Source organism: Xiphophorus maculatus, chromosome 20 (genome assembly GCF_002775205.1).
Source record: "Xiphophorus maculatus strain JP 163 A chromosome 20, X_maculatus-5.0-male, whole genome shotgun sequence".
In the NCBI taxonomy this organism is placed as follows: domain Eukaryota; kingdom Metazoa; phylum Chordata; class Actinopteri; order Cyprinodontiformes; family Poeciliidae; genus Xiphophorus; species Xiphophorus maculatus.
Window position 1 is genome coordinate 21749893 of NC_036462.1, and position 24143 is coordinate 21774035.

The 24143-nt window shown below is 38.9% G+C and overlaps 2 protein-coding genes across 3 annotated transcripts; one reads left to right on the forward strand and one right to left on the reverse strand.

Moving 5' to 3' along the window:
* The first annotated feature begins 1470 nt into the window (after positions 1-1470).
* Positions 1471-12589, forward strand: LOC102234185 (advillin-like). The gene is made up of 20 exons (XM_005804253.2): positions 1471-1539; positions 1648-1736; positions 1826-1900; positions 2049-2245; positions 2320-2428; positions 3308-3418; positions 4935-5140; positions 5223-5301; positions 5829-5927; positions 6006-6159; positions 6265-6365; positions 7267-7404; positions 7483-7641; positions 8078-8257; positions 8340-8497; positions 9153-9297; positions 9376-9564; positions 10365-10433; positions 11666-11773; positions 12029-12589. Exons 2-20 carry the CDS (start codon positions 1677-1679, stop codon positions 12140-12142), a joined length of 2451 nt encoding a protein of 816 aa, XP_005804310.1. The 5' UTR covers positions 1471-1539; positions 1648-1676; the 3' UTR covers positions 12143-12589.
* A 2140-nt stretch (positions 12590-14729) lies between these two features.
* On the reverse strand, positions 14730-22121 carry LOC102234624 (leucine-rich repeat flightless-interacting protein 2-like). Of its 2 annotated transcripts, none has more exons than XM_005804255.2 (6): positions 21890-22121; positions 21539-21613; positions 18384-18419; positions 17946-18107; positions 17781-17864; positions 14730-16708 (listed from the first exon to the last, which is right to left on the reverse strand). In XM_005804255.2, exons 1-6 carry the CDS (start codon positions 21986-21988, stop codon positions 16271-16273), a joined length of 894 nt encoding a protein of 297 aa, XP_005804312.1. In that variant the 5' UTR covers positions 21989-22121; the 3' UTR covers positions 14730-16270. The 2 variants fall into 2 exon arrangements, with proteins under 2 accessions (XP_005804312.1, XP_005804311.1); XM_005804254.2 differs by having other exon boundaries at positions 18384-18422; positions 21890-22120.
* Positions 22122-24143: the final 2022 nt, after the last annotated feature.

The following is a 24143-nucleotide window of genomic DNA, read 5'->3' on the forward strand; positions in this document are numbered from 1 at the left end:
CCAAATGGTTGTGTGTAAGCCTTAGTGTCCTGAAAAAATGCTAATTTTTCCACAGTTTGTCGCATTTCAGCCACGTCCTTCAATGTTTTTTATTGGGATTTTATGTGATTTGAATGGGCCGGTCTAACATTATTAAATGCTTTGGTCAAAGCCATTTTATCACAGCTTTGAATGCAGCTTTAGGGTTATTAACCTGTTATAAGACAGGTCTCTGAACCAGACCTAAGTGTCTTGGAGCCTGGGTCAGGTTTTCTCCCAGTATTGACCTGTATTTAGGTCGTCATATTTCCATTAACTCCAACCAGTTTCTCTGTCCGTCCTGAAGAAAATAATTTCCTCAGAATGATGCTGTCATCGTCATGTTTAGATGTACGTATGGGTGATTTATTTTCTTCCTGTCCCTTAAAGGACACATTTGCACAATGCTTTTGTTTTTCCAACAGTGTTAAACTCTGCAGCTCCTCCAGAGCAACAAATGGCCTTTTAGCTGCTTCTATGATTAATGCTCTTCTTCCCCAGCTGTTGTACGGTCGCATCTTACCAAACTCTTTTCATTTTTAGACAATGGAGTGAAAGAGCTTCATGAGATGTTCGAAGCTTGAGACATTGTTTTACCACTTAACTTTGCTGCAACCTTCTCTGCCACTTTATCACCGGTTTGTGTTTTTTAATGCAATAATGACATTTTTTTAAAATAATTTATTGTTTGGATGATTTCTAAAGGCAACGTAGGCGTATTGTATTAATATTTTTTGCAAACAGTACAGTTGTCAGAAACTATGCCTGTTTCATTGAATCAGTAGGTTGCATTTCAGTTTTAATAAACTTCAGTGGGTTATCATAGTGAAGCATGTCGTTTAATTTCTGTATTCTTTGAAATAGTTGCAGTTGTACCATCACCACAAATCAAATCTAGATGTCATGCATGAAGAGTGTTTTTTGTTTGTTTGTTTTTGCTGTTGTGCTGTCAGAGCACAATGTCTCCCATTGGGTAGGAAGATACGTTTAAGATATATGCTGCAGTCCAGACTCTGGATTCTTTCACACAACAATCTGTTTGTTTATTGATCAATTGGAATGTAAATATAATTGATCAAAAATTACTACTTTTGTAAAGTGTCGTAAAGTGACATTTGTTGTAAAATGGCACCATATAAATAAACTGAACTGAAAATACAAAACTGACGTGGTTATTGTTTTGTAAAATAAATCTTCTAACTAATTTCTGTGCTTTATTAAATGCAGTAAATGTGGTTCTCATGGTTCAAAGAGACATAATGTACTTAATAAGTACTACTATGGGTGCATTTGAATATGAGTCAGTGCTTTTTCCTGTCCGGCACATTTGCCTACAGGAGCTCGTATCTCTCTCTGTGATTGGGCAGAGCGCCATGATGGGCCCAAAAATGCAAAAGTAGGCAAATCTATCACAAGAAATGTATGAGTGACAACTGTGGCTCTCTTGTGATCAGACAGGAAATTATCCTCTAGATGATCAGATGAAGACACCACAATCTCCTCTTCATTCAAGTTTACACGGCACGTAGTGTTTGTTGACTTCCAGTATCAAAAACTACAATTGAGAATTTGTGTGTTAAATAATTTTGCTTCTGTTCTTTTCTCTCTCTTTTTTTTTTTTTTTTCCAGAAAAGCAAAGCTGAGAGCGCTGGAGCAACATGGAGTACACGTTCAGAGCAGTAACTCGCAGCCCAGGGATTATAATCTGGAGAGTTGAGGTGATTGGATTTTATTTCACTTTTTATTAGAGGGGTAGATTTAGTGATGAACCCAAACGTAAAAGTTTTAATTTCTCTCTACGCAACAGAAAATGGAGCTGGTTCAAGTTCCTGAGAAGTCCTTTGGGAACTTTTTCGAGGGTGACTGCTATGTACTTCTGTTTGTAAGTCTCAGATGGAGAATCATTCCTCATTTAAGCATAAAAATTATCAAAAGGCTTTACTGCTAAACTGGCTGCATCATCCTTTGAGCCATTCCTCCTCCATCTGTGCTCATGCACACACAGATTCTGCACTTTTGTCTTTCTCCAGACGCAGAAGCTGAAAAGCTCTTTAAGTTACAACATCCACTTCTGGATCGGCTCAGAGTCCAGCCAGGATGAACAGGGTGCAGCTGCTGTGTACACCATACAGCTGGATGATTTCTTAGGCTCCTCTCCAATTCAGTACAGAGAGGTTCAGCACAACGAGTCGGATACGTTCAAGGGATACTTCAAAAGTGGAATAATGTGAGTGAAAGATGTTCGTACAGTGAGCCTTTAAGTGAAGTGCACTATAAATTGTACTTTTCTGTTTTGTTTAGCTATAAGAAAGGGGGCATTGCAAGCGGCATGCGGCACACTGAAACCAATGCATATGATATTCAGAGACTGCTTCATGTGAAAGGAAAGAAAAGAATAATTGCCAAAGAGGTGAGACATGTTTTCCAGTCGCACAGATGCAAAAATATTCCTATCCCTTGAAGCTTTTTTCCAGATTTTATCACATTAGAGCCTTAGACCTCAGGGATGTTATGTAATAGATCATCACAAAGTCACATTTACTTGCAAAGTGGAAGTAAAATGATACTTGAATCATAATACTTTATTAATTGCAGGTCCATTCTTTGGAAACTAGCTAAAGTTTGGTTAAGTTGTATGGATAGCTTCAGTGCATCTCAATTGACAAGTTTTGCCATGGATTCTGAGTTGGATTTGTGTCTATGCTTTGACTGGGCCATTTTTCCGCATGAATTATTGTAGCTCAGGAAATATATTTTGTGTTGTCCATGTGGAAGTATGAGCCTTTTTGCAGCATCCAGCAGGTTTTCTTCATGGTTTGGGATGCATTTACTCCCATCAACCTTCTCATGAGCTTTGAACAGCTTCCCGGTCTCTATTAAAACTAAAAGCATCATTAAAGTTCCTACCCTCATGCTTCACTGCGCAGATAATTTATTCAGGATAATGTGTAAAGTTAAACTTCCTCAACACACAGTGCTTTGTATCTGGGCCAAAAAGTTTAATTCAGGTCTCATCTGACCAGAATACCTATTCTTCCAAGTTTCCTGCATGTGGGAAAGTATTTCTAGCTTTTTTCCACAAGACTTTTTTTTTACAACTCTTCCATGAGGGCCAAATTTGTGAACACTGCTGTAATTTCTGCTTTCCACTGGTTTGCCACACACAATTCCAGTACAATACATTGAATTATGTGTTTGCAAAATGTGGAAAAAATCAAGGGCTATCAACACTAATGCAAGTGTTATTTCATGTAAAAACAGTAATTTTATTATTTTCTTTGTGCATTAGGTGGAGATGAGCTGGAAGAGCTTCAACCTTGGAGATGTGTTTTTGTTAGACCTCGGTAAGAACATCGTCCAGTGGAACGGTCCAAAGAGCAACACTCAGGAAAAGCTTAAGGTGAGGCTTTCTGAGTAATGTAAGTCCCTACATCAGACATATTGGACTCATAAATATATTGTAAATCAGATATACAATGAAGCAGTTCATAGAGAAACAAACCCACACCCTATTTTACAATCATTGCCCCACTAACTAAACACCGCTCGCATCTCCAATTCATTCTAATAGGTCCTGTAAAAATTTGCATTGCTGCATGGTTGCACATCCGCATCAGTCTCTATCCAGCCAATGCAGCTAAATTACATTAAGAGAGATGTCAAACTGCACAGCTAAGGACTTCTGTTTTCTATGGTAATGCAGGGAAACTTGGGGGTTGTGCAAATTCTTCCAGTTTTTACAGCCAGAACTCCAAAGTACAAATAAATGCAAACAACTAGTTGCTTTTATTCATTTTAGTACCAGGATGCTGACCAGGAACGCAAAACAGGCAGGATGAAAGAATAGTGAATGCAACATGAACAAATAAACATAACACATTTAGTTATTTAGTTTGGGCCATAAGCTTGTCCTTTGCATTTTCTCCCTGGTGTTTTGATGTTCGGTGACAAACACCAAGACTGTGGGGTATAGAAAGGCCTTTCTTTCCAAAATGTTAAAAGGGGGCAGCATTATGTATTGTTGAGGCATTTTGTGACATTTCATAGCACAATCAAGTAGCTGTGTTGCCTTTGGTTGTTATAAAAATGCCATGTATTAAACATGACTAAAAAAAATGCGATTTTGCAAATTACCGCCTTGAAATTGGGCTACTGTCTCTTTAAGACACTCCTACTCTGACTCTTCACCTTCAGTTCGTCATGACAATACTTTTAATCATGCCGTTAACAGCCTTTATTATTAGCGTTGCACTGAGAAGTAATTTGCAGGATGAACTCAGATGTGCAGCTCAACGAGATGTTTGCTAATTGCTGCTGCTGCTAGTCTGATGGAGCTGAGTAGGGAAAGCGTGGGGCAGAGGTGCTCTGTGAGGCATAAGCTCTAATATAGATTGCAGCTTTATGGAAATGATGGCGCTTTGTGAGCCCAAGCTCTTAGGTGTCTCCAAATGGCTGCCAAGGGAGATTAAAGGATTTCTCAACCATGCATGAAAGAATCAGACCATATTTTTGATCAATGAATAACATTATAGCACGATATAAAGCTCAAAGAAGTCAATTTTACCCAATTTCCCCTCTTTAATAGACCCTGAAACTGATCTGAGCCATCCAGCTGCATCACCTCAAAGACACAATACCAGTAAAAGTTATTTGGAGGTGATTTCAGTCAGGGACTCCACGTCCGATCATTTAAAGTCCATTTAATTGAAACAATGTTTCCCCAGAGTCTGTTAGACCAAATGTGTGATTAATTTCTGCTGATTTCAGCAGTTTGGAGTAAAATAAACAACCAAAAATTGGAATGGCATAACGTTATATAATATTTTTATATAATATTATATAACATTATATTATATAACATTATATAATATTTTATATATAATATTATAATATTTGTTGTATCTTCACTTTCTCAGGGCATGGTGCTGGCCAAAGACATCCGGGACAGAGAGAGAGGAGGCCGGGCGGAGATCAGGGTGATCGAGGGCGACGCAGAGAGCAGCTCTCCTCAGAACATGGAGGTCATGAAGAACGTTCTGGGTGACAGACCCTCCGTCCTGCCAGACGGGACGCCTGATGAAACTGCTGACCAGGAAACGAAGGGAAAGCTCACGCTTTACCAGTGAGCTGCTCTCTATCTCTGATTGTATTTGTCCTCAAACCCTTTTTGGTTATTATTTATATGTTTATCCCTCTGGTTTCAGAGTGTCAGATGCAGATGGCCAGATGAAAGTAACGGAGATCGCTACAAACCCTCTGGTTCAGGATCTGCTCTCCCATGACGTGAGTCAATACAACCACCATCCAATGAATTACTCAAGCTTTAAGTTTTGGCAAAGTGTTTCTGTTTGCAGCCCAAGCAAATTTGCAATGTTCATCGCAGGTGGGCCATAAGAAATAGTATATACAAGGTTTAAAGTGCAAACACAAAACAATAAAAGCAAAACAATCATTGAGACTCAGAAAGGAAGAAAAACAACCTTCTTCAAAACCTTGAGTTACAAGATGCCAGATCAGCACACCTAGATTTAAAATGAGTAAAATCCTGTTTCCATCTGTTTTGAAAAATAAACTGTCTATGTTGGAAACATCTTTCAAATGACTATTTGCTAAATCATCAGCTAATGAAATGGTTTCTGTCTGATTATCTTTATAAAATCTGAACCTTGAATTGCTTGAGAGTTCAACAAAGCACATCAGCTGTCTGTCTGATTTCATCATCTGCTTCCTGCTTGCCTACAGATCTGTTTGAGTTATTTACATACTTCCATATTTTTGGAAATAATAGTTATCATCTGAATGTCCTATAGGATTGTTTCATCCTGGATCAAGGAGGCAGCAAGATCTTCGTCTGGAAAGGGAAAAAGGCAAACAAAGCTGAGAGACAGGCTGCCATGTCCAGAGCTTTGGTGAGTGACATGACATCAGCCTGGGATTAGATTATCCGCCATTTTATTTCCAGTGTTCTGTTTGACTGCCTGTTGCAGGACTTCATCAAAGCGAAAAACTACCCAATCACCACTAACGTGGAGTCAGTAAATGACGGGGCGGAGTCCGCTCTCTTCAAGCAGCTCTTCCAGAAGTGGACGGTGAAAGACCAGACGCAAGGCCTCGGAAAAGCTAACACAAGGGGCAAAATTGGTATTTTAACAAGAGGAAAAAATAATTTGGAATGAAGAAAGAGACATGGGCTTGTGTCACATATCAGTCAGTCATCGGAGTGATTTTTTTGATTGTTTGTTTAAGCTAACATCACACAAGAGAAATTTGATGCCTCCCTGATGCACTCGATGCCAGAGGTCGCCGCTCAGGAGCGAATGGTGGACAATGGTGGAGGTCAGGTTGAAGTAAGGCATTTTTTTGACATAACACTTGCATATAAAAGTTGTTTTCCCAATAGTCTTATCTCAGACAGATGTTCAAATCAGAATTATGTGACAAAATATAAATTTTTAACTGAGGATCAGTTTGTAATTCATCTTCAGAACATCCTATACGTGCATATGTAGCTTTGATCGGCTCCAAAGCCACAATGTAATGCCAGAGATTGAAATTAAATTAAAATTTGTCATGATAGCAATGCTCAAATACTGATAAGTTCTCTATTGAATCAAAACTGAAAAGTTGTATTTATGTGCTATTGATGTTGTTTCATATAATAACTTCTGCTCCAAAAATACTGAAGTTGTAATTTGAAACATTTGACAGTATTCAGGTAGAGGTATTATTATTTCACATGAACAAATAAATCAAGTTGGCAGTGAACATAAACGGAAACAAATATCTCTTTTGTTTTGTCTTCATCGGGACCTTCAGTAATGTAACTGTTAAAGTTGTGTGTTTTTCCTCAAGAAGAAAAAGGAGAAGTTTAAATACTGAAAACAATCAGATCTCAACAGCAGTCAAACATTTTCTTGTTCCTTTGGCTCAAACTCTCAGAGGAAAAAAAAAAAAAGAGTTTCAACTCAAGATAGTTGTTGCTAAAGAAAGACATCATAATTATCAAGTTGTTTAAAACAGTTTATGATCCTGGAAGAAACATTACTTCAAACAGAGTATATATATATATATATTTAACTTTTTTGCTTGTGTACATCCGATTCTCCTGGGTGGAAGAACTTTGAGAAGAGAGGATCTCACTCTGTTTTTTTTTTTTTTTTCCCAAAGCGAGGACTCATGTTCTCCAAAGCGCAATTTATTCATGCTTACACATGATGATGCTTGCTCTTTCACCTCTGACCTACTCAGGTGTGGCGAGTGGAGAACCTGGAGCTCGCCCCGGTAGACCCTAAAGGGTACGGATACTTTTACGGAGGAGACTGCTACCTGATCCTGTACACTTACTTAGTTAACAACAGAAAGTGTTATCTGCTGTACATCTGGCAGGTAAGAGCACGATTACCTGACTTCAGGATGTAAAAGCGTTGAGCTGCTTCACTGTGGTTTATGTTTTGTGTTTTTAAGGGGCGCCATGCCACACAGGATGAGCTGGCCGCTTCGGCGTTTCAGGCTGTGAACTTGGATCAGAAGTACAACGACGAGCCAGTTCAAGTGAGAGTGACCATGGGAAAGGAACCGAGACACTTCATGGCCATGTTCAAAGGGAAAATGGTCATCTTCGATGTAAGATGGCTGTACTAGCCAGTTTAATTTTGCACTAGTTAAGCGTTGAGCCGATGGTGCTTTGTTATGATGTGCTGAGCGGCTAACGTTGTACCTGTTGATTGCGTGTAAAGTCAATCCCAGAGATCTTTGTTGTTCTAATTCCGAATTTATTCCAGTCAGATGAAACCATTTGTGAACAAAATCCCTTTATTCCACGATACACGGCAACAGCGTTAACAATGACTCTGCCACAGAGGTCAAAAACTTGTATGCCCTTCCGGGTTCAACACCTGTCAACTACCTGTCACCTCTTGGCTCATATACTGGAGGCCACACCCCCATCTAGTGACAGAAAACCCCAAAATCCACATATTTGGCTTTTTAGTATTGTCATCAAATCTACTCAGCTAATTAGCTACCAATCATTTCGCTCAATGCTCTTCTTTTCTTCCAGGGAGGCACATCCAGAAATGGGAATTCAGATCCCGAGCCTCCAGTAAGGCTGTTCCAGGTTCATGGTTTTGACGCGTCCAACACGAAAACCATTGAGGTTCCAGCCCTGGCCACCTCTCTGAACTCCAACGACGTGTTTCTGCTGAAGAGCCAATCAGGAATCTACCTGTGGTGTGGGAAGGTGAGAGAGACGCTGCGACGGTACGGCTGATTGAGGACGGCGCTGAAAGCTTTTTCTGCAGAGTTTCTTTTGGTGTTTTCAGGGCTCAAGCGGAGATGAGAGAGCCATGGCAAAGGAGGTGAGCTCTGTGGTCGGCCTCGGCTCAGAAAGAGGTTATGAAGAGATTGTGGCCGAGGGTCAAGAGCCTGTTGAATTCTGGGAGCTGCTTGGGGGGAAAGCTCCTTATGCAAATGACAAAAGGTAAAAATGAGACAAATGTTGGTGGTACTTCCAATAGGAGAAGCATATTTGAAGCTCGTTAGTTAAGTTTAAAGCTGGGGGATGGAACTTTTATTAAAAAATGTTTTGTTTTGTTACATATTTGTTAAAGCTTTCACCATGTCCAGACAATATTATATCAGAGAAAAATCTATCTCCTGCACCTTCACCCTGAGCTGTTATTGCCATCTGAAGAAATGCACAACTTCCAACCAAAACAGCCAATTAGAGCCAGAAAGAAGGTCTTGGCACTGTCAATCATGCTCATGTACATGCTGCTCAATGTTCTAATAACAGAGAAACAACTTACCTTTACAGAAAAACCGTTTATCCACCGTCATTGGTGGTGATGCTGACTACCCTGAATAGTCATGGCAGCCTCTGTTGATGGGGAGAAGCTGTATGCCAGCGGCATACACAAGCCTGATTGACAGCAGTAGGACCCTCCTCCTGGCTCTGATTGGTTGTTTCTGATCAAGAAGCAACACTGACAGAACAGGGAAAAGGCAGAGGAGTTTGATTTTTTTTTTTTTCACAGATCATTCTGTACTGTCACAATAAAGTGACTATTTCTAGATATGTGTAGGAATCATAGTTTTTGTAAAAGTTACATATTTTAAGCGTTGGTTTTCTGCAGATTACAGCAGGTGGTTTTAGACCACGAGCCACGCCTGTTTGAGTGCTCCAACAAAACGGGGCGCTTCATCGTCAGTGAGGTGGCTCAGTTCACACAGGACGACCTCAGCGAGGACGACGTCATGCTGCTGGACACCTGGGACCAGGTGGGACGCAGAACATCTAACAAACAAGCCGTCCACTCCACCGACTTCTATTGACCTGAATTTCCTCTTTTCCTTTAGCTGATTCTGTGGATTGGCAAAGAGGCGAATGAGGTGGAGCGTAAAGAGGCCGTGGTGACGAGCCAGGAGTATCTGCGGACTCACCCTGGAGACAGAGACCCGGACACGCCCATCGTCCTGATCAAGCAGGGCTTTGAGCCGCCCACCTTCACTGGCTGGTTTGCTGCCTGGGATCCCTCAAAGTGGAGCGTGAGTCTCTCAGATGCAGCCATGAGGCCGTACGACATTTACCGTATTTTCCGGACTATAGAGAGCATCTCACTATAAGTCGCACCTACAATTTAAAAAAAAAAAAAAAACTGGAAATGTAAATATATAAGCCGCACTGCTGATATCTCCGCTGCTCTCAAGGACACAGCAGAGAGCTGCGTTCTTAATAAATATGCTATTAAGGACGCAGCCCTCCGTCTCTAACGCCGAACCGTGGATTCGTTCACGGCGAGTTTACTGCAGCGTCTCCACTTTCCTCCTGTACTGCCAGATCGATAGCCTTCAACTTAAAAGCTGCATCATATGAATTTGAATAAATTTCTCCGTCGTGCCTACTGCTAGCATACGGAAGAGGATTATTCTGTTTTAGTTGCCCTTTAATCTCAGAATTCTGACTTTAATCTCAGAATTCTGAGATTAAAGTCAGAATTCTGAGTTTAAAGTCAGAATTCTAACTTTAAAGTCAGAATTCTGAGATTAAAGTCAGAATTCTGAGTTTAATCTCAGAATTCTTTTTTTTTTTCGGTGGCCCTAATCCTCTTGTGCTTGTTCTAAATGAAAATCAGCACATTCTTCTTTGATTTACAATTTTGACTTCCAATCATTCACTTCATGCTAGAGAGCCCCCTGGTGGTTGAAGAAAAATCCACAGAAAAGCCACACCGGGCTATAAATTGCATGGTTCAAAGTGTGGGAAAAAAGTAGCGGCTTATAGTCCGAAAAATGCGGTACTTAAAATCCAAATATAGCATGGTATTTTTTCTTCTTTTGTATTTTAGGGAGGGAAGAGCTATGAAGAACTGAAGAAAGAGCTGGGAGAAGACCTGACACCTATTGTTCTACAAACTGTACGTTAATCCATTTCTCTAAAACTTTATGTACCAGTTTTTTTGTCTGAAATGTTGCTAAATATAGCAAGAAAGTCGCTGAGTTGGCAACAGTGGGGTGAATATTGTAAACGTGCAGACCTGAGCTGGTGGGCCGGTCTGTCAGTCAAAACTCTCACTGTAGAGCAGAAGAGGACAGAGACTGAATTTTAAACCTTTGCTGAATATGATAAGATCAGGGGATAAGATTACCTTATTATGTAAGTGTCGGTCGATCACGATCCCCCAAAATTAAGGAAATCGGCGCCCAGAAATCAACTGGTCGATAAATCAGTTGGCCAATAAATGTATCCTATATTATACATGTCCATAATGTAAACAGCATGGCCAGAAATGCAATAAGTTTATAGCAGGTGTGTAAATGATCTAATGATCAGACTGCTGATTGCAGCCAGTCCACATTGTTAGTAGAACTAGAGGGCCCCAAAACCACATTTCGCTTAGGGCCCCATGGAGGCTTGGGCCGGCCCTGATTGATTATATTGCAACCGGCAATAGTATTTATATCTCTTAAGCTTTTCCTCGTTTTATGATAATTGTAGAAGAAGGCGTCCAGATAAGATGAAACTTTTTGGCCTACATGTTAAATTGGGTATTTTATGAAAAAATGACACTGCTCTTCACCCTAAAATATGGTAGTGGCAGGATCATGCTGTGGAGTTTGTTTTCTTCAGCAGGGACAAGAACAGAATTAATTGGATAATTAATAGGCGTAGGCTCACTTTCTAGGAGGACAGTGACAATAACAACTGATCCAGAGCTACAATAGCACCGTTTTGATTCAAATGTATGCAGGCGTTAGAATGGCCTAGTCAAACTTAAATACAGCAGTTTTACAGATGTTTTTCCATTCGTTCTGACTGAGCTTGAGTGAAGTAGCAAAACCAAATTGACAGGAAAAGCAGCTTGTAGCTGTGAAAAGCTGACAGACTCACTCCCTGTAACGGCAGCATTTCACATTTAGGTGCTGCGATAAAATCCCACTGAAGTTTGTGGCTGTAAGGTGATGAAATGAGAAAAAGTCCAGCAGAAGGGAAGCTTAGCGAGCTGCCAGGAGCATGAGTCGAGACTCTGCTTCTTTTTTAAAACAGCAATTCATCTTCCTTTCCGCTACACAGGAAAAAAAAAAAAGCATTTCCCTGATGATGTGAGCTAATCATGATTCACAGTCTGAGCACGCCGTTATTTTCCAGGAGGAAAATGCTGAGACGGAGAAAACCTTTCAGCCTTTCCCACCCGACATGTTGGTTAACAAGCAACCTGACGAGCTGCCTGAAGGTGTGGACCCGTCCGAGAAAGAGGTTTGTGAGTTCGCTGGTGCTTATCACAGTAAAGTTTAGTGGAGGAAAACAACCAGGTGCAACATGCTGCTAAAACAGCTTCACTATGCTTCAGTATTGAACCCAAGAGTCTCTGAAAGTGAAGATGAAGATCTCCTCCTATTATGAATCCCTCTGAATTGATTCTGAATTAGTTTTACTCATCCATAGCACTTGCTGTTTCTTCAGAGAGCAGGCCTTTACGCCCAGTTTTTTTTTTTCTGCTTTGTTTGTTAGAAGCACCTGTCTGACGCCGACTTCACCAGCATATTTGGTTTCAGCAAAGACGACTTTGTGAGCCTGCCGCAGTGGAAACAGCTGAACCTGAAGAAAAAGAAAGGCTTGTTTTGATCAAAGTCTTTGTGTTTAAAATATTAACAGCAAGAGGTTTTCTACCCCTTATTTCAGTTTAGAAATGTGATTTTTTTTTTCTTTTGATGGTGAATTGTTTTTACTATATTTCAATCCTACTTTTTTTAAAGAAAGATGATTGCTAAATTCACACATGATAATGTTGTCAATGTCTCTGAATGCAGTTCGCTCTATAATTATTGGCACCCTAGTTAAAAATGTGACACATTTCTAACAGCTGTGGATATTTTCCCCCCTCCTGACTGTGTTTGGTGGCAAAATTAACAGTTGCAGTCATTTAAAACGTTTATTTTACTATTTATTGGTTTTATTTGTCATTTTCTGATTGCATAGCAACGCTAAAGAAATTAAGATAAATATAATTATTTTGTTAGGAAATGTGGTAACACTTTATTTGACGGGTTGTGAATAAGACTGTCATGACACAGTCATAAACATTACTAAGTCTGCATGAATATTTATGACTGTTGTCATAAAGTGTCATTCGGTAAATCATGACACATTTAATACAAAGCTGACATTATTCAAAATGTCTTTGTTATGACAACTTGACATTAACCAAGAAATCATGATCTGACATAAATTAGTTATAAAAGTATAACTGATTAAACTTAAAAAATTATGCAGCTTTATGTTATTAAAGCTAAAGTTTAATCAGTTATACTTGTGTAACAATTTTATGTCATATCATGATTTCTTGGTTAATGTCAAGTTGTCATAACAAAGACATTTTGAATAATGTCAACTTTGTATTAAATGTGTCATGATTTACCGAATGACACTTTATGACAACAGTCATAAATATTCATGAAGACTTACTCATGTAAACTAAATTATTTCATAGAATTTGATTATAGTAGGTGTGTTTGTGAATGTGTGCATAATATAGATGGGTAGAATATAAAGTTATATACAAGTATGTATGCGTGTGTGTATGAGTATAGATATGTATAAATATTTATATTTATAGGTAGGATTTATTTATTTATTATTATTAGTAGTAGTAGGAGGAGTTTATATATATATATATAAATAGATAGGCCATTACAAACCACACTACATACCAGTAAGTGGCGGTAATGCTACTAAAAGTTTGTTGCCAGCCAATAAATCCAACAAGAAGAAGAAGACTTACTAATGTTCATGACAGGCGTTATGTCATGTTTATGACGGTCTTATTCACAACCCGTCAAATAAAGTGTTACATACAGGAAATGCTTAGAAGTCTAATATAACTTTTTATCTTTAGGAAATAAAGTGGTATAATCACAGGTAAACATCTAAATTCAACTTAGTTTTAGTCATTAAACAAATTATTTAAAAAATACACACTTTTCAGCCATTAGGAAAAGATTAGGACTTTTTCATAAGAGCTCATTTAAACCCTTCAGAGAGATGCAGCATGTACCACTCTCTTCAGAGGTAGACGTGTCCTGCTGCAGCAAAGTCTTCCCAGATCATGACACTTCCACCTTCGTGCTTTATGGTTTGTTGTTACGAGGTTTGTTTCCTGGAATGGTGTAAATTTTTTATGCTTCTGCTCTGAAGTCCAAATAGGAATATTCCAGAAGTCCTTGTCTTTGTCTAGGTATTCTGTGTAAAACTTAAATCAGGACTCAATGTTTTTCCACTTAGTGTTCGTCCCATGAAAGTTAAACTTGTGCAGTCTAGGCTAAAATCTAACATTTATAACAAGTAAGTTTATAAACAACAAATAAATACAATTGTTTTTTTTAGTGTGGGACTTTTTTTCCACACTTTTCTGAGGTGAAAACAGTTTTACCACTAATGACTTTGATATGGGGTGTTTCTCCTTAACTGATTAAACAAACTAAAATGATTTATTTTTATGTTTAACAGTGAGATTTTACCTCAGATTATAATGATTATAAGTTTAATTTAGGCATTTTTATGTGTTTTCAACAGGGATGCCAATGAAATGTACCAGACAAGAAACTTTCAATTAAATTCTCAAAATGGGAGAAAAGTGTTTCTATTGAGGCACCAAGATTTATTTCTTTAAATGAAACCCGAGAGCGAAGAAGCTGTGATTTTTCTTTATCAGGAGTCAGCTTTGCCATCTATTGGATAAGTGCTGAAACAACATGTTTTACTGAAAGTTTATTTATTCTGTCAGCATCTTCATGAGAATGTGTTTCATTTCTTGCTCATTTTGCATTACTCACTAGTCTGCACAGGGTTACTTTCTGTATCATTCATATTATTTATGCCAAGTTAACTAAACACTTATTTTCAACGCAGCGTATTTAGTTTCCTTTTTCGGCCTCCGGCCAAGCTTCATGTGAAAGTATTTCTAATATTCCAGCTGAATGTTGAATAAAAATAAACACAAACGTCAACGTCAATTTATTTTCATATAAATCATCCTTTATTTTGACAGCAAAACATTTAAAAGCTAAGAAAATGAAAAAATATTAAAACCCAAAAAAGGCATTAAGATACAGTAAGGGACTTTTTCTTTTTTTTTTTTTTTGCATTGTATTGAAATCAAACGACAACAACAAACAAAAGAGTATTTTTAAAATTGTGCAGAACACAACATCTGCTGACCAGTGCTGGCACCATTTAAAGGATCCATTTATAAACAATGTCCGAAATTGTATGGTTTATTTGATAGAACTACTGTAGATTGTTTCTGACCAGACAGCACTTACAGACATTTTAAGAAGGACAAACCTCATCAAGGCATCAGAGATGGTTGATTATCTTGTGTATCTTGGCAACCAGAACGATAAACAGTCAAGTATTAGTGTGTGAGCCAGCATTTGGGTAAAGAATAAACATTACAAAGGCAAATACTTTGCAGCTTGACAACAACATGTCTGCTAAATGCAGCTGAATGCAATGTAGATATCCATGAATTCATTAGTATTGTCTCATTAGGAGCATTTTTACGTTAACCTAGCGTGATACGTTTCAAACTTTTATAATCTGTCCTTGATCTGGAAAGAAAAACGTGAAACAAATGATGCACTAAGTGACATATTACATAATATGTATTGAAGTACTTCGTGCAAAAGTACAGGAATCATTTCATGTGCAGTTTATAAAATAGTGACTATGTTTCTGTTCATGCATCACAAAAGACACAAACCGGTTTACAGTTGCCTTAAGTACTGAAGAGAAATGTGACGTAAAAATAGTGTACAGCAATAAGAGACGTCCAAACAGACACTTCAGCAAGTTCCACAGAAAAGTGCAAACATATAATTGTCTCCATGTAGACAGACGGTATTTATTTATCCTGCTGCACCTCAGAGGATTATTTCAAACGGACACGCTCGGTTGTGAAAGGAATGTTGCTGCTGTTGTAATCTGACAAACCTCTGACCTTAAAAAAAGTGCAAATGCAACCATATTTTTAAAAACTTTCAGAGCAAAACATATCAAAGGGACCGTATAAAAATATCTTAAGACTGAAGAGTATATCTAGATGGTGTTTAACCATAATTGAAAAATCCCTAGTAATAATGTGCCTAGCATCTTATGATAACATGCAAAGATAAATGTCATAAATCTGCTTCAAGTAAAAAGAATTGGTCTATTTTGAAATGAAACAGTAAAACCAAAACAGCAACAGTCCATGTCTGGATTCCTGCAGAGTTTTGGATACAGATAAATCCGGATGACAAATAACTCAGCAGTTTTCCCTCTTTATCCTTGTTGAAAGGAGCAAAGGCCGACTTCAGCATTATTCTTGGCAGTTAATATAAATGTAGTCTGTGGGCTTCACATGGCAAACCTGAGCTTTTTTTTGTAGTGAATATGTACTACAGTGATTTGGTTACAAAATTATAAATGACGCCGAAGGAAAAGTATCCGTCTAGTTCAAATCATGACGACTGAATGACTCGATGTGCGACAAAGAAAAAGCTCGTTCTTGCCTTTTTAGGAAATGTTTGGCAATCTAGCTTAAAGGGCAACTAAAACAGTAAACATTCAGTGTAAAACGCAGCTGATGAAATGCTTTTGATTTATTAATCAGCTCAGATCAAAGTTTTCTCTGATGATAATTATAAAGGAAAAGCTCTTGAATTTTACCAGACGTGAAAAGAAAAAAAGGTTCACCTTTGAACTCAGATGAATTTAAGACAAAACGCAGCCATCCGGGTTGGCGGGGTCTCGGGGCTGGCTGTCGTCAGCTGGACATTTTTCTTTGTCCTCTGAATCGTGAGGCAGGTCTCCGTCCCCGGGAAAGGTCCGGTCCTGCTCCGGAGTCTCGGCAGACGCGTCCTCGTAGGCACTTTTGTCTGAGTCGTTCCGGTCAGGAGACGGATCCCGCCCGTCCTGGCTGTGGTTTTCGTACGGCCTCTGGAGGACGCCGTTGGTGGAGACGACGCCGTCGAGCGCTAGAGACGGCATCTGGGCCAGGAGCTGGTTGACCATCCGTCGCGGTTTTGTGAGAATGTCCCCTGTTGGACGTCCCCCTTCCTCTGGACCCGCCACCCCGCCATTGACAAGCTTGGTGCTGCAAGGTTCGCACAGCAGGGAGTCTTTCTCTTCTTTATGGTGGCTGGTTGCTTCCTGAAAAGAGGAGAAATTACACTAGTAATTGGCTGTCACTTCAATGTATATTTTAATGTTCATAAATCTTAAGTTCTTTGTAAAAATTGTCGTCCAAAGAAGGTAAATCTGAGAATTTACTAACTGTGTACATATGAATAATAAACGTGTGCAAAAAGTCTTTAATTAGTCAAATCAAGTCAAAATTTATTTCTATAGCACATTTACAACAACCTCAGCTGACTAAAATGCTTCACAATAATTACAGCATAATAAGACATAAAATTCAGTTTGATAAAAAAAAAAAAACAGGGTTCCCCCCAGTATATTATAAGCCTGGCGGGCCACCAGGCTAAGGAAAGTTTGTTTATTTTAGATTTTTTAAATGTTTAAGACTTTTTTAAGACTTTGTAGTTGGTGTTTAGATATTGCTAATAAAGTCTTCCAAGAACACATAACTGCTTGGTGATATTTTAAAATTTCCTGTCAACTTGAAACATTTTTAACTCACAAACCCAGAAGACAGTGAATGACTGCCCTACGCTCCTACCACCAGGCTTAGAAAGGTTCCTGTGGAAACCGTAAATAATAATAATAAATTTAAAAAGAAACAACCAGTAAAATACCAAGAAAATAATAACACGAATAGAAACCTAGATATATTTAAATGCGCTGAACTTTCATCTTATAGAAAATGTTTGTGTGGAGCTGCAGAGAAGAGAGTCACACAGGACTTTAGATGTGATTGCAGGAAGAGAAATGATCCTAGAGGACTCAGTGTTGTCCTACAGACAAACAAGTCATTTGTTGTAATAATGTATTTATAAATAGAGAGAATGGTCTAGTTGTCATATCTATTTATTCATGCATTCAAGAATATTTACAATACTTCAGTGTCTCTTCCTAATTGTGGTTGGAAAAAGCTCTGAGAATATCCACCGTACAAAATCTTTATTAAAAAAACCTGTTTGCTTACATTTATAATATTATCCTATTTTTATGCATGTAGTTATGCAAATATTCAAACCCTTTATCTGTCAGTGCAGTACTTCTCCGACATTACATCAAGTTCTCCTTTCAGTTCCTGTTTTACCTCTCTTAATCTCTCCACCTCCTTCATCAGAGAGCAAACCAGGCTCTCCAGTTTCCTCTTCTCCTCTCTCTCGCGTTCCAGCGCCTACAAACAAAGAGAAACCAGCGTAACGAGGCAACGCACGGCTTGTTTTAATACAGTCAGGACCCAAAAGCTCGGCCTTACCAAACTGGCCTGTCCGGCTTCCCTCTGGGCTTCGGCCAGCAGCTCCTCTACGCCCTCCAGAGAGTCCTGCAGGACGTCCACCTGGAACAACAGAGCCTCTCGCTCAACCTCCAGCCCACGCAGCTCCTGGACCGCCTCGTCGTAGCTGGCCTGCAGCTCCAACTGCGACACACACACACACACACACACACACACACACACACACACACACACACACACACACACACAGCAATAACAAATCAGAGCAGAACGCATGCCACAGTCCGAGGTAGAGCGACGGCTCAACAAGCTCTCAGAGGAGGAGACCAACCCTACGAGGGAGGCCTTATGTTGCTCCATATGTTCAGAAATATGTTTTTAGAATCACTCCAGGTTTTTAACTCGTTAATTACTTTAAGCGGCTTTCGTTTTTCTTAAGACAGTAGGAATAAGAGTCACCATATCTGGGAGTCCCATGAAGAGGTCCTGGTCGGACTGCTGAAAGAAATAAATACAGGATATTTGTTAGTTTACAGAACATGTTCACACAGATTAGGAAAAAAGAAACCAGCTGTATAAACAGGCCTGTAGCGATAACAATTTTTTGCTGGACGATAAATTGTCCCAGAAATTATTGAGATAAACAATAACATTGCTGTTTTGAGAATATTTTCAAATATGAATTGATAATGACACTTCGTTTTTAATACTTGAACTGGAGGACATTTTAAACGTCCAAAGTAAAACACAACAACCAAAACCATCAATAAAATGGATTATTAAGTCTCTGTAAACAAAATTCCCCCTCAAAAAATATTAATCATCAGAATGGAAATTATTGAACTCTTTTTAATCTATTATGCATTAATTCTTTATTCGTATGTTGTCTGTTGTGAGGAATTTATCCCCTCCCTAACAGGTGCTGTTTTTTTTGTACTTCCTATATTCCAGTTTATCTGGTAAATGTATTGCTTTTGTTTGGAGGAAGTAACTTGCTTTATTTAATATTTTGTTTTAATCATTCTCTCTTCTCTTTGAGGTCACCTGGTCATGTGTTGCTCATTAGCAGTGCTGACAAGAACCTGGTGTTTTCAATCAGCCTCACTGGGAAAATCCATCGTTTGAGAGGGAGGGGAGACGTTTTTTGGATTTTGTTTGGGCCCAGATTGTTTTTGTTTTAGTTGTGAAGTTGTTAGTTGTAATTATGTAAATATTTTTCTAGGAATATAGTTTAGCACAAATGTTTTTTTTTATATGTAAATGTTGTCTCCACCCTTTAATTGGTCCTGGTAGGAGCCAATGCTTTAAAAGCCAGGTGGTTTAGATCAGAGGGAGGCTCTCCCTCCTGTTTGAATGCATGTCGTGCTGTGAACTGGAATGAAATGTTTGAAGAACTGCATAAAGGGGGAAAAAAAATCAGAGCTCTACAATTTCTGGATTCTGTCTGATTTTTCATTGCAAACCAACATCTGTCAAACCAACCCTGGACTAAAACTAAAGCACACAGAAGTAGAAATGCACCGATTGCAGTTTTCTGGCCGATTACCGATCTATTAAATTCCTGACGTGCCGATCCCAGTTTTGGCTGATCCCAATTTCTTTTTGTCTAAAATGTTGCTAAATGTAGCAAGAAAGTTGGTGAGTTGCCAACAGTGAGATGACTATTGTTAACTGCAAACATATAGACCTGATCTGGTGGGCCGGTCTGCTGCTCAAACCTCTCACAGCAGAGCAGAAGAAGATAGCGGTTGATTTAAATATCTTTGCCGAGGTAGATAAAATCGGTGGTTAAGATCAGCTTCACATGTAAAAATCGGCCGATGACCGATCTCCCAAAAGTAGGGAAATCTGCACCGATAAATCGGTGCATCCCTACAGAGAAGGTCTGGACTGCAGAATGAGCTGCATGGTGGCAGAGTGAGAGGATAAAAGCTTTGTTTTCTACCTCCACCTCCTGACTTTCAGTGACTACCTCCACTTCACTCATCAATCAACTACTAGTTATTACAGTGGAAAAATGTGCTATTACAAATGACATTTTGCAACGTACTTGGTGGTATAAGGTTTGGAAGCAACTGGATGCCACATGACGTTTGGAGATCTGCCTGTACAGAAAGTTGATGAGCTCTGCAAAATATGTTCCTCACCGTCACCGTGACTTTATGTGGCTGACCACCTTGTGGCTTAGTTGCTGTTGTTCTCAGTCACTTCCACTTTGTTTTATACCACTAACATTTTACTGCAGAACAGGGGTGGCAAAGTTCAATCCTCAGGAGGAACTATCCTGCAAATTTTAGATGCATCCTTTCTCCAACACAACATTCATTAAATGGCTGATTTTCCTAATCAGGATGTCACTCAATTCCTGTAATAAGCCATTTATTTGATTTGTGACAATTTTACATAGCAAGGAAATTTGCAGATTGGACTTCACTGAGCTCCTAAATGCAACGCAAATAATATGCCAGTGGGTAAAGAAGCGACCAAAACGCCTGAACTCAAGGATTTAGATTAACGTGTATCTCAATCTTGCTCCTCAAGGCCCATTGTCCTGCGCGTTTTGGTGTTTCCCTGCTCCAACGTGATGATTGGAGTATTTTAATATGTAAATAATATCAGCAGACATCATTTCTCAGCTTCAGTCTGAACTCTAAAAATAATCATTTCAGTCATGAATCTCTGACTGCATGCAGAATAACAGATTATTCCTCTTATGGTCATAATCTGTAGCATCTTATTCTGAAGGTTTGTTCATCTGTAGGAATTAGGATTTCACTGGGTTTTTTTTTTTTTTTACAAAGTTTTGCTACTTTGTTATATAGTTTAGTTTTAGAATAAGTTACTGAAGTTTCTCATGTATCTTTCTGTCATTTTGGTGCTTTATGTTATCTTTATGTTATCATCTAATCATCTGGTTTTTTTTCAGCAAGACTGAGAACCATTGCTTTAGACCAAAGGCATTAAACTCATTTTTTATTTTGAGACACATTAAAGATCAAAGGGCCAGTTGTGGCAAAAATATATTGATAAAACTACACAATAAACTGTTAAAATATGCATTAATAGATGATTCTGCATTCAATCCATACTTCTGTAAGCTAAAAAATATTGAGTGTCCTTTCACAGTATTATAATTTGACTGAATACAGATAAAAACTAATTTGATTTCCCTGGTAAAATAATAATAATAATAATATGCAGGCATACAATTGTTTTCTTGAGAGCTCTGTATGTGTCTCTAGGGCCACATAAAAAGCTATGGTGGGCCGGATTCGGCCCCCCGACCTTGAGTTTGACAAACGTGCTTTACACAATACAGTGTTAATGACGTTTTGAATTATTTCTAGACAGTTAATAATTTAAACAAATATATTCTATACCGATTTCTTTTTTTTTTTTATAGAAATACTACTTAGAAGCTGTTTTGAACCTGTAACCGTTCGGATATTTTTAGAAGATGCTAACAATGCAGAAAGGGATTAAATGTTGCTTAAAAGTAGGTTACAACGTGTCAAAAACAGTGCTGACGCTCTGTAATTTTAATCCTAGCGTTGCGATAGTAAAGATGACAATTAGCGGGTGGAGGTCACCATGGCAACGCATTAATCTCCCACCTGGCTGTCGGTCCTCTTCCTCAGGGTTCCTGTCCTGCTGTCGCTCCGGGGCAGCCGTCTGGAGGAGCTCTCCGTCTGAAAGACACACAGGAGTTAGCATCACAATCAGCCTCAACCAAAACACAACGGGCTAAATTAGCTGGTAATGGAGAAGTGACGCGCAGCTACAGGCCAGAATCAAACACTATATATTTTATTTAGCTAGCTGCTGTTTTGTCACACAGTCTAATAAGCACTTAATGCTCGGCTTGTTGTGTTTTATTGTGTTAATCGGTTGTAACCGTAGCACCGAACAGAGGCTTTAGCCCTGGCATTAAACATTAACGACGTCTCCGTGATTTTTCACCTCACCTCCTTTATGATGCTGCGCAGGGACTCGTCCTCGCTCATTCCCCGAGAAACAGTCCGCTTCCTCGGTGAACCACTGCTGTCCAGCGCGGCCGAGTGCATTTTCTTTCTTTTTTCACGCTTTATATCGAGTTTTTCTTTATATAAGAGACGCCCACGGTTCTACTGGCGCTGTTGTGAGGTGTTGGGTTTCTACGCAGCGCAGCGACGCCCAGGCTGTTGACTACGGGAAGCCGCAGGGACCAAACAAGTTTAAAACGCCGCGTTTCCTCCTAATGCTTCACGATAGATCGAGGGTTTAAAGTTTGGCTTTGTTTTATAGTTCAAGCGAGCACATGACGAGCTGAAATTAATTATTGCCTAAGTTTACCACTTGTAAGTTGAGTTCGACGCCTTAAATGTGCATTGAATAACTAAAAGCTTTATTTATTTATGACATTTTGTCCAACAAGTAACAATACTACAGACTGGGTGGTGTGTTTTACATCTTTTCTTTGTGCTAGTTTATTTGACTATGGTTTTACAGCTAATTCAACTTCCTCAGAAAAGTAGCAAACAAAACGAGTTTTAGTACACAGTCCCAGCCTTTAGAAATATATCACTTTACTGATGAGTTGGGCCTCCTTTTGCATTAATTATTGCATCACTGCAGTAATTCATTAATTCAGGGGTTTTCAAAGTATGAAAGGGTGAGCCCCCCTCCAAGGAGCACAATGCCTGCTGCCCCCCCCAATAATCAACCCACACACAAACAAATGCCACTACAAAACACCTTCTAATTGCTTTTATTTTAGAACCATCTCATCTTTTAAAATGACACTTTACCTGAATGAAACTTAACACATGAACATTTTAAAACATCTCCTCCCATTTTAATTATTTTATCAGGGCCTTTGTATGGCAAATACGCCCTTTTTTCATTTTTCTAATGATAAGAACAACCCCAAACTCACTTTTCAACCGTTTTCTCAAACAAACGTTACATCTGAGATTCTGAGTTTAATGTTTGAGATACCAACAGTGTTTTCACATCTTAACAAAAACATTTTGATCAGATCTTTGGAACACATCTGTAAATGTTGCACATTTCCTTGAAATTAAAAAATAAATCAAAAACCTAAACAGTTGCAAAATCGTGGAGCTCTTTTTGTGGCTCATCTAAACAATTTATCTCGAGCTAAAAGAGCGCGCTGTATGAAAGAGCGGAGGCATACGAAGGAAAAAACAATTACGCACCCTTTCTTTTTCTATCATGGTCCTGAATCATGTGCAACTCATTTTATTGATGATTTTAACTAAATTGGCAACATGGCAACACATTGGCAACATTACTGTTCAGCTCACCTTAGGTTTAGTGGGAACAATGTGCTTGTGCTCAGTGGCGCAAAAGGTGGCTATGCAGTGTATGCAACGCATAGGGGCGCTGCACTAGAGGGGGCGCAAAAACGATGTGGGGAATTTATTTTTTATATAGTCAGCATTTTATGTACTTAACAGCTGTTTGTGTATGAAATGATCAATAACAGAGGAACAGCACTGATTAGGCGCCCCCCTCCCATACAGGCAGCTTGGGCAGCGGCTGAGGCGCGTTTTGTTTTCTTTTAAATTTGTAGTAATGCCTCAACAACAGGGAGCTAAAGATGGGGCGCAGAAAAAACTCCGGGGCCCAAAACAGAAAACGGAAGAGGGGGAAGGATAAAGATGTTGGAGAGACGAAGAAAAGCTTTTCAAAGTGGTTGAAAGACAGAAGGTAAGAAATGTCCGTGTATCAACAAGAGAGTTGTAAATATTCAGGTTAGCTTAAGCTAGCCTACAATGATGATGTTCGCATCCACCTCAAAAATATGTAGTTGCGGCCCTGGCTGCAGCAAACACAGTTTGACTCTGATAATGTGTCGGATGAATGAGGATGTGACGTCAGCGCAGCAGGTGCAAAGAGCCCATTGGTACATTGATCTTGTAGCCAGAGAAACTGTAATCTGTTTTGGATTCTTTAAAGTGGACTGCAAACATTTGTTTTTGTTTTATATTGGCAATAAAAATAAAGGTTTTAGGAGCAGAGCTAATGGTGCATTTGAAATCCATGAAGGCTATGTGTTCCTCTGTTTGATCAATTACTATTTAATAAGAGAGTTAGTTTTAGTTTCACTGAATCAATTAAAAGTAAGTCCTGTAGATTTAATATTTCTCTATCTTAATAAAGTTTTGTTCATTATTAAAAGAATGTTAAGATGTCCAGAATCAGCTGCAGCTTGTT

Excerpts from the sequence above, each read along its gene's own strand:
- LOC102234185 (XM_005804253.2), top strand. The coding sequence starts at position 1,677 with ATGGAGTACACGTTCAGAGCAGTAACTCGCAGCCCAGGGATTATAATC. Across the intron at positions 1,737-1,825 it reads TTATAATCTGGAGAGTTGAG|AAAATGGAGCTGGTTCAAGT; the intron begins GTGATTGGATTT and ends TCTACGCAACAG. Across the intron at positions 3,419-4,934 it reads ACACTCAGGAAAAGCTTAAG|GGCATGGTGCTGGCCAAAGA; the intron begins GTGAGGCTTTCT and ends TCACTTTCTCAG.
- LOC102234624 (XM_005804254.2), bottom strand. The coding sequence starts at position 21,988 with ATGCACTCGGCCGCGCTGGACAGCAGTGGTTCACCGAGGAAGCGGACT. Across the intron at positions 18,423-21,538 it reads GGAAGAGGACCGACAGCCAG|CAGTCCGACCAGGACCTCTT; the intron begins GTGGGAGATTAA and ends TATTTCTTTCAG. Across the intron at positions 18,108-18,383 it reads TCATGGGACTCCCAGATATG|TTGGAGCTGCAGGCCAGCTA; the intron begins GTGACTCTTATT and ends TGTGTGTCGCAG.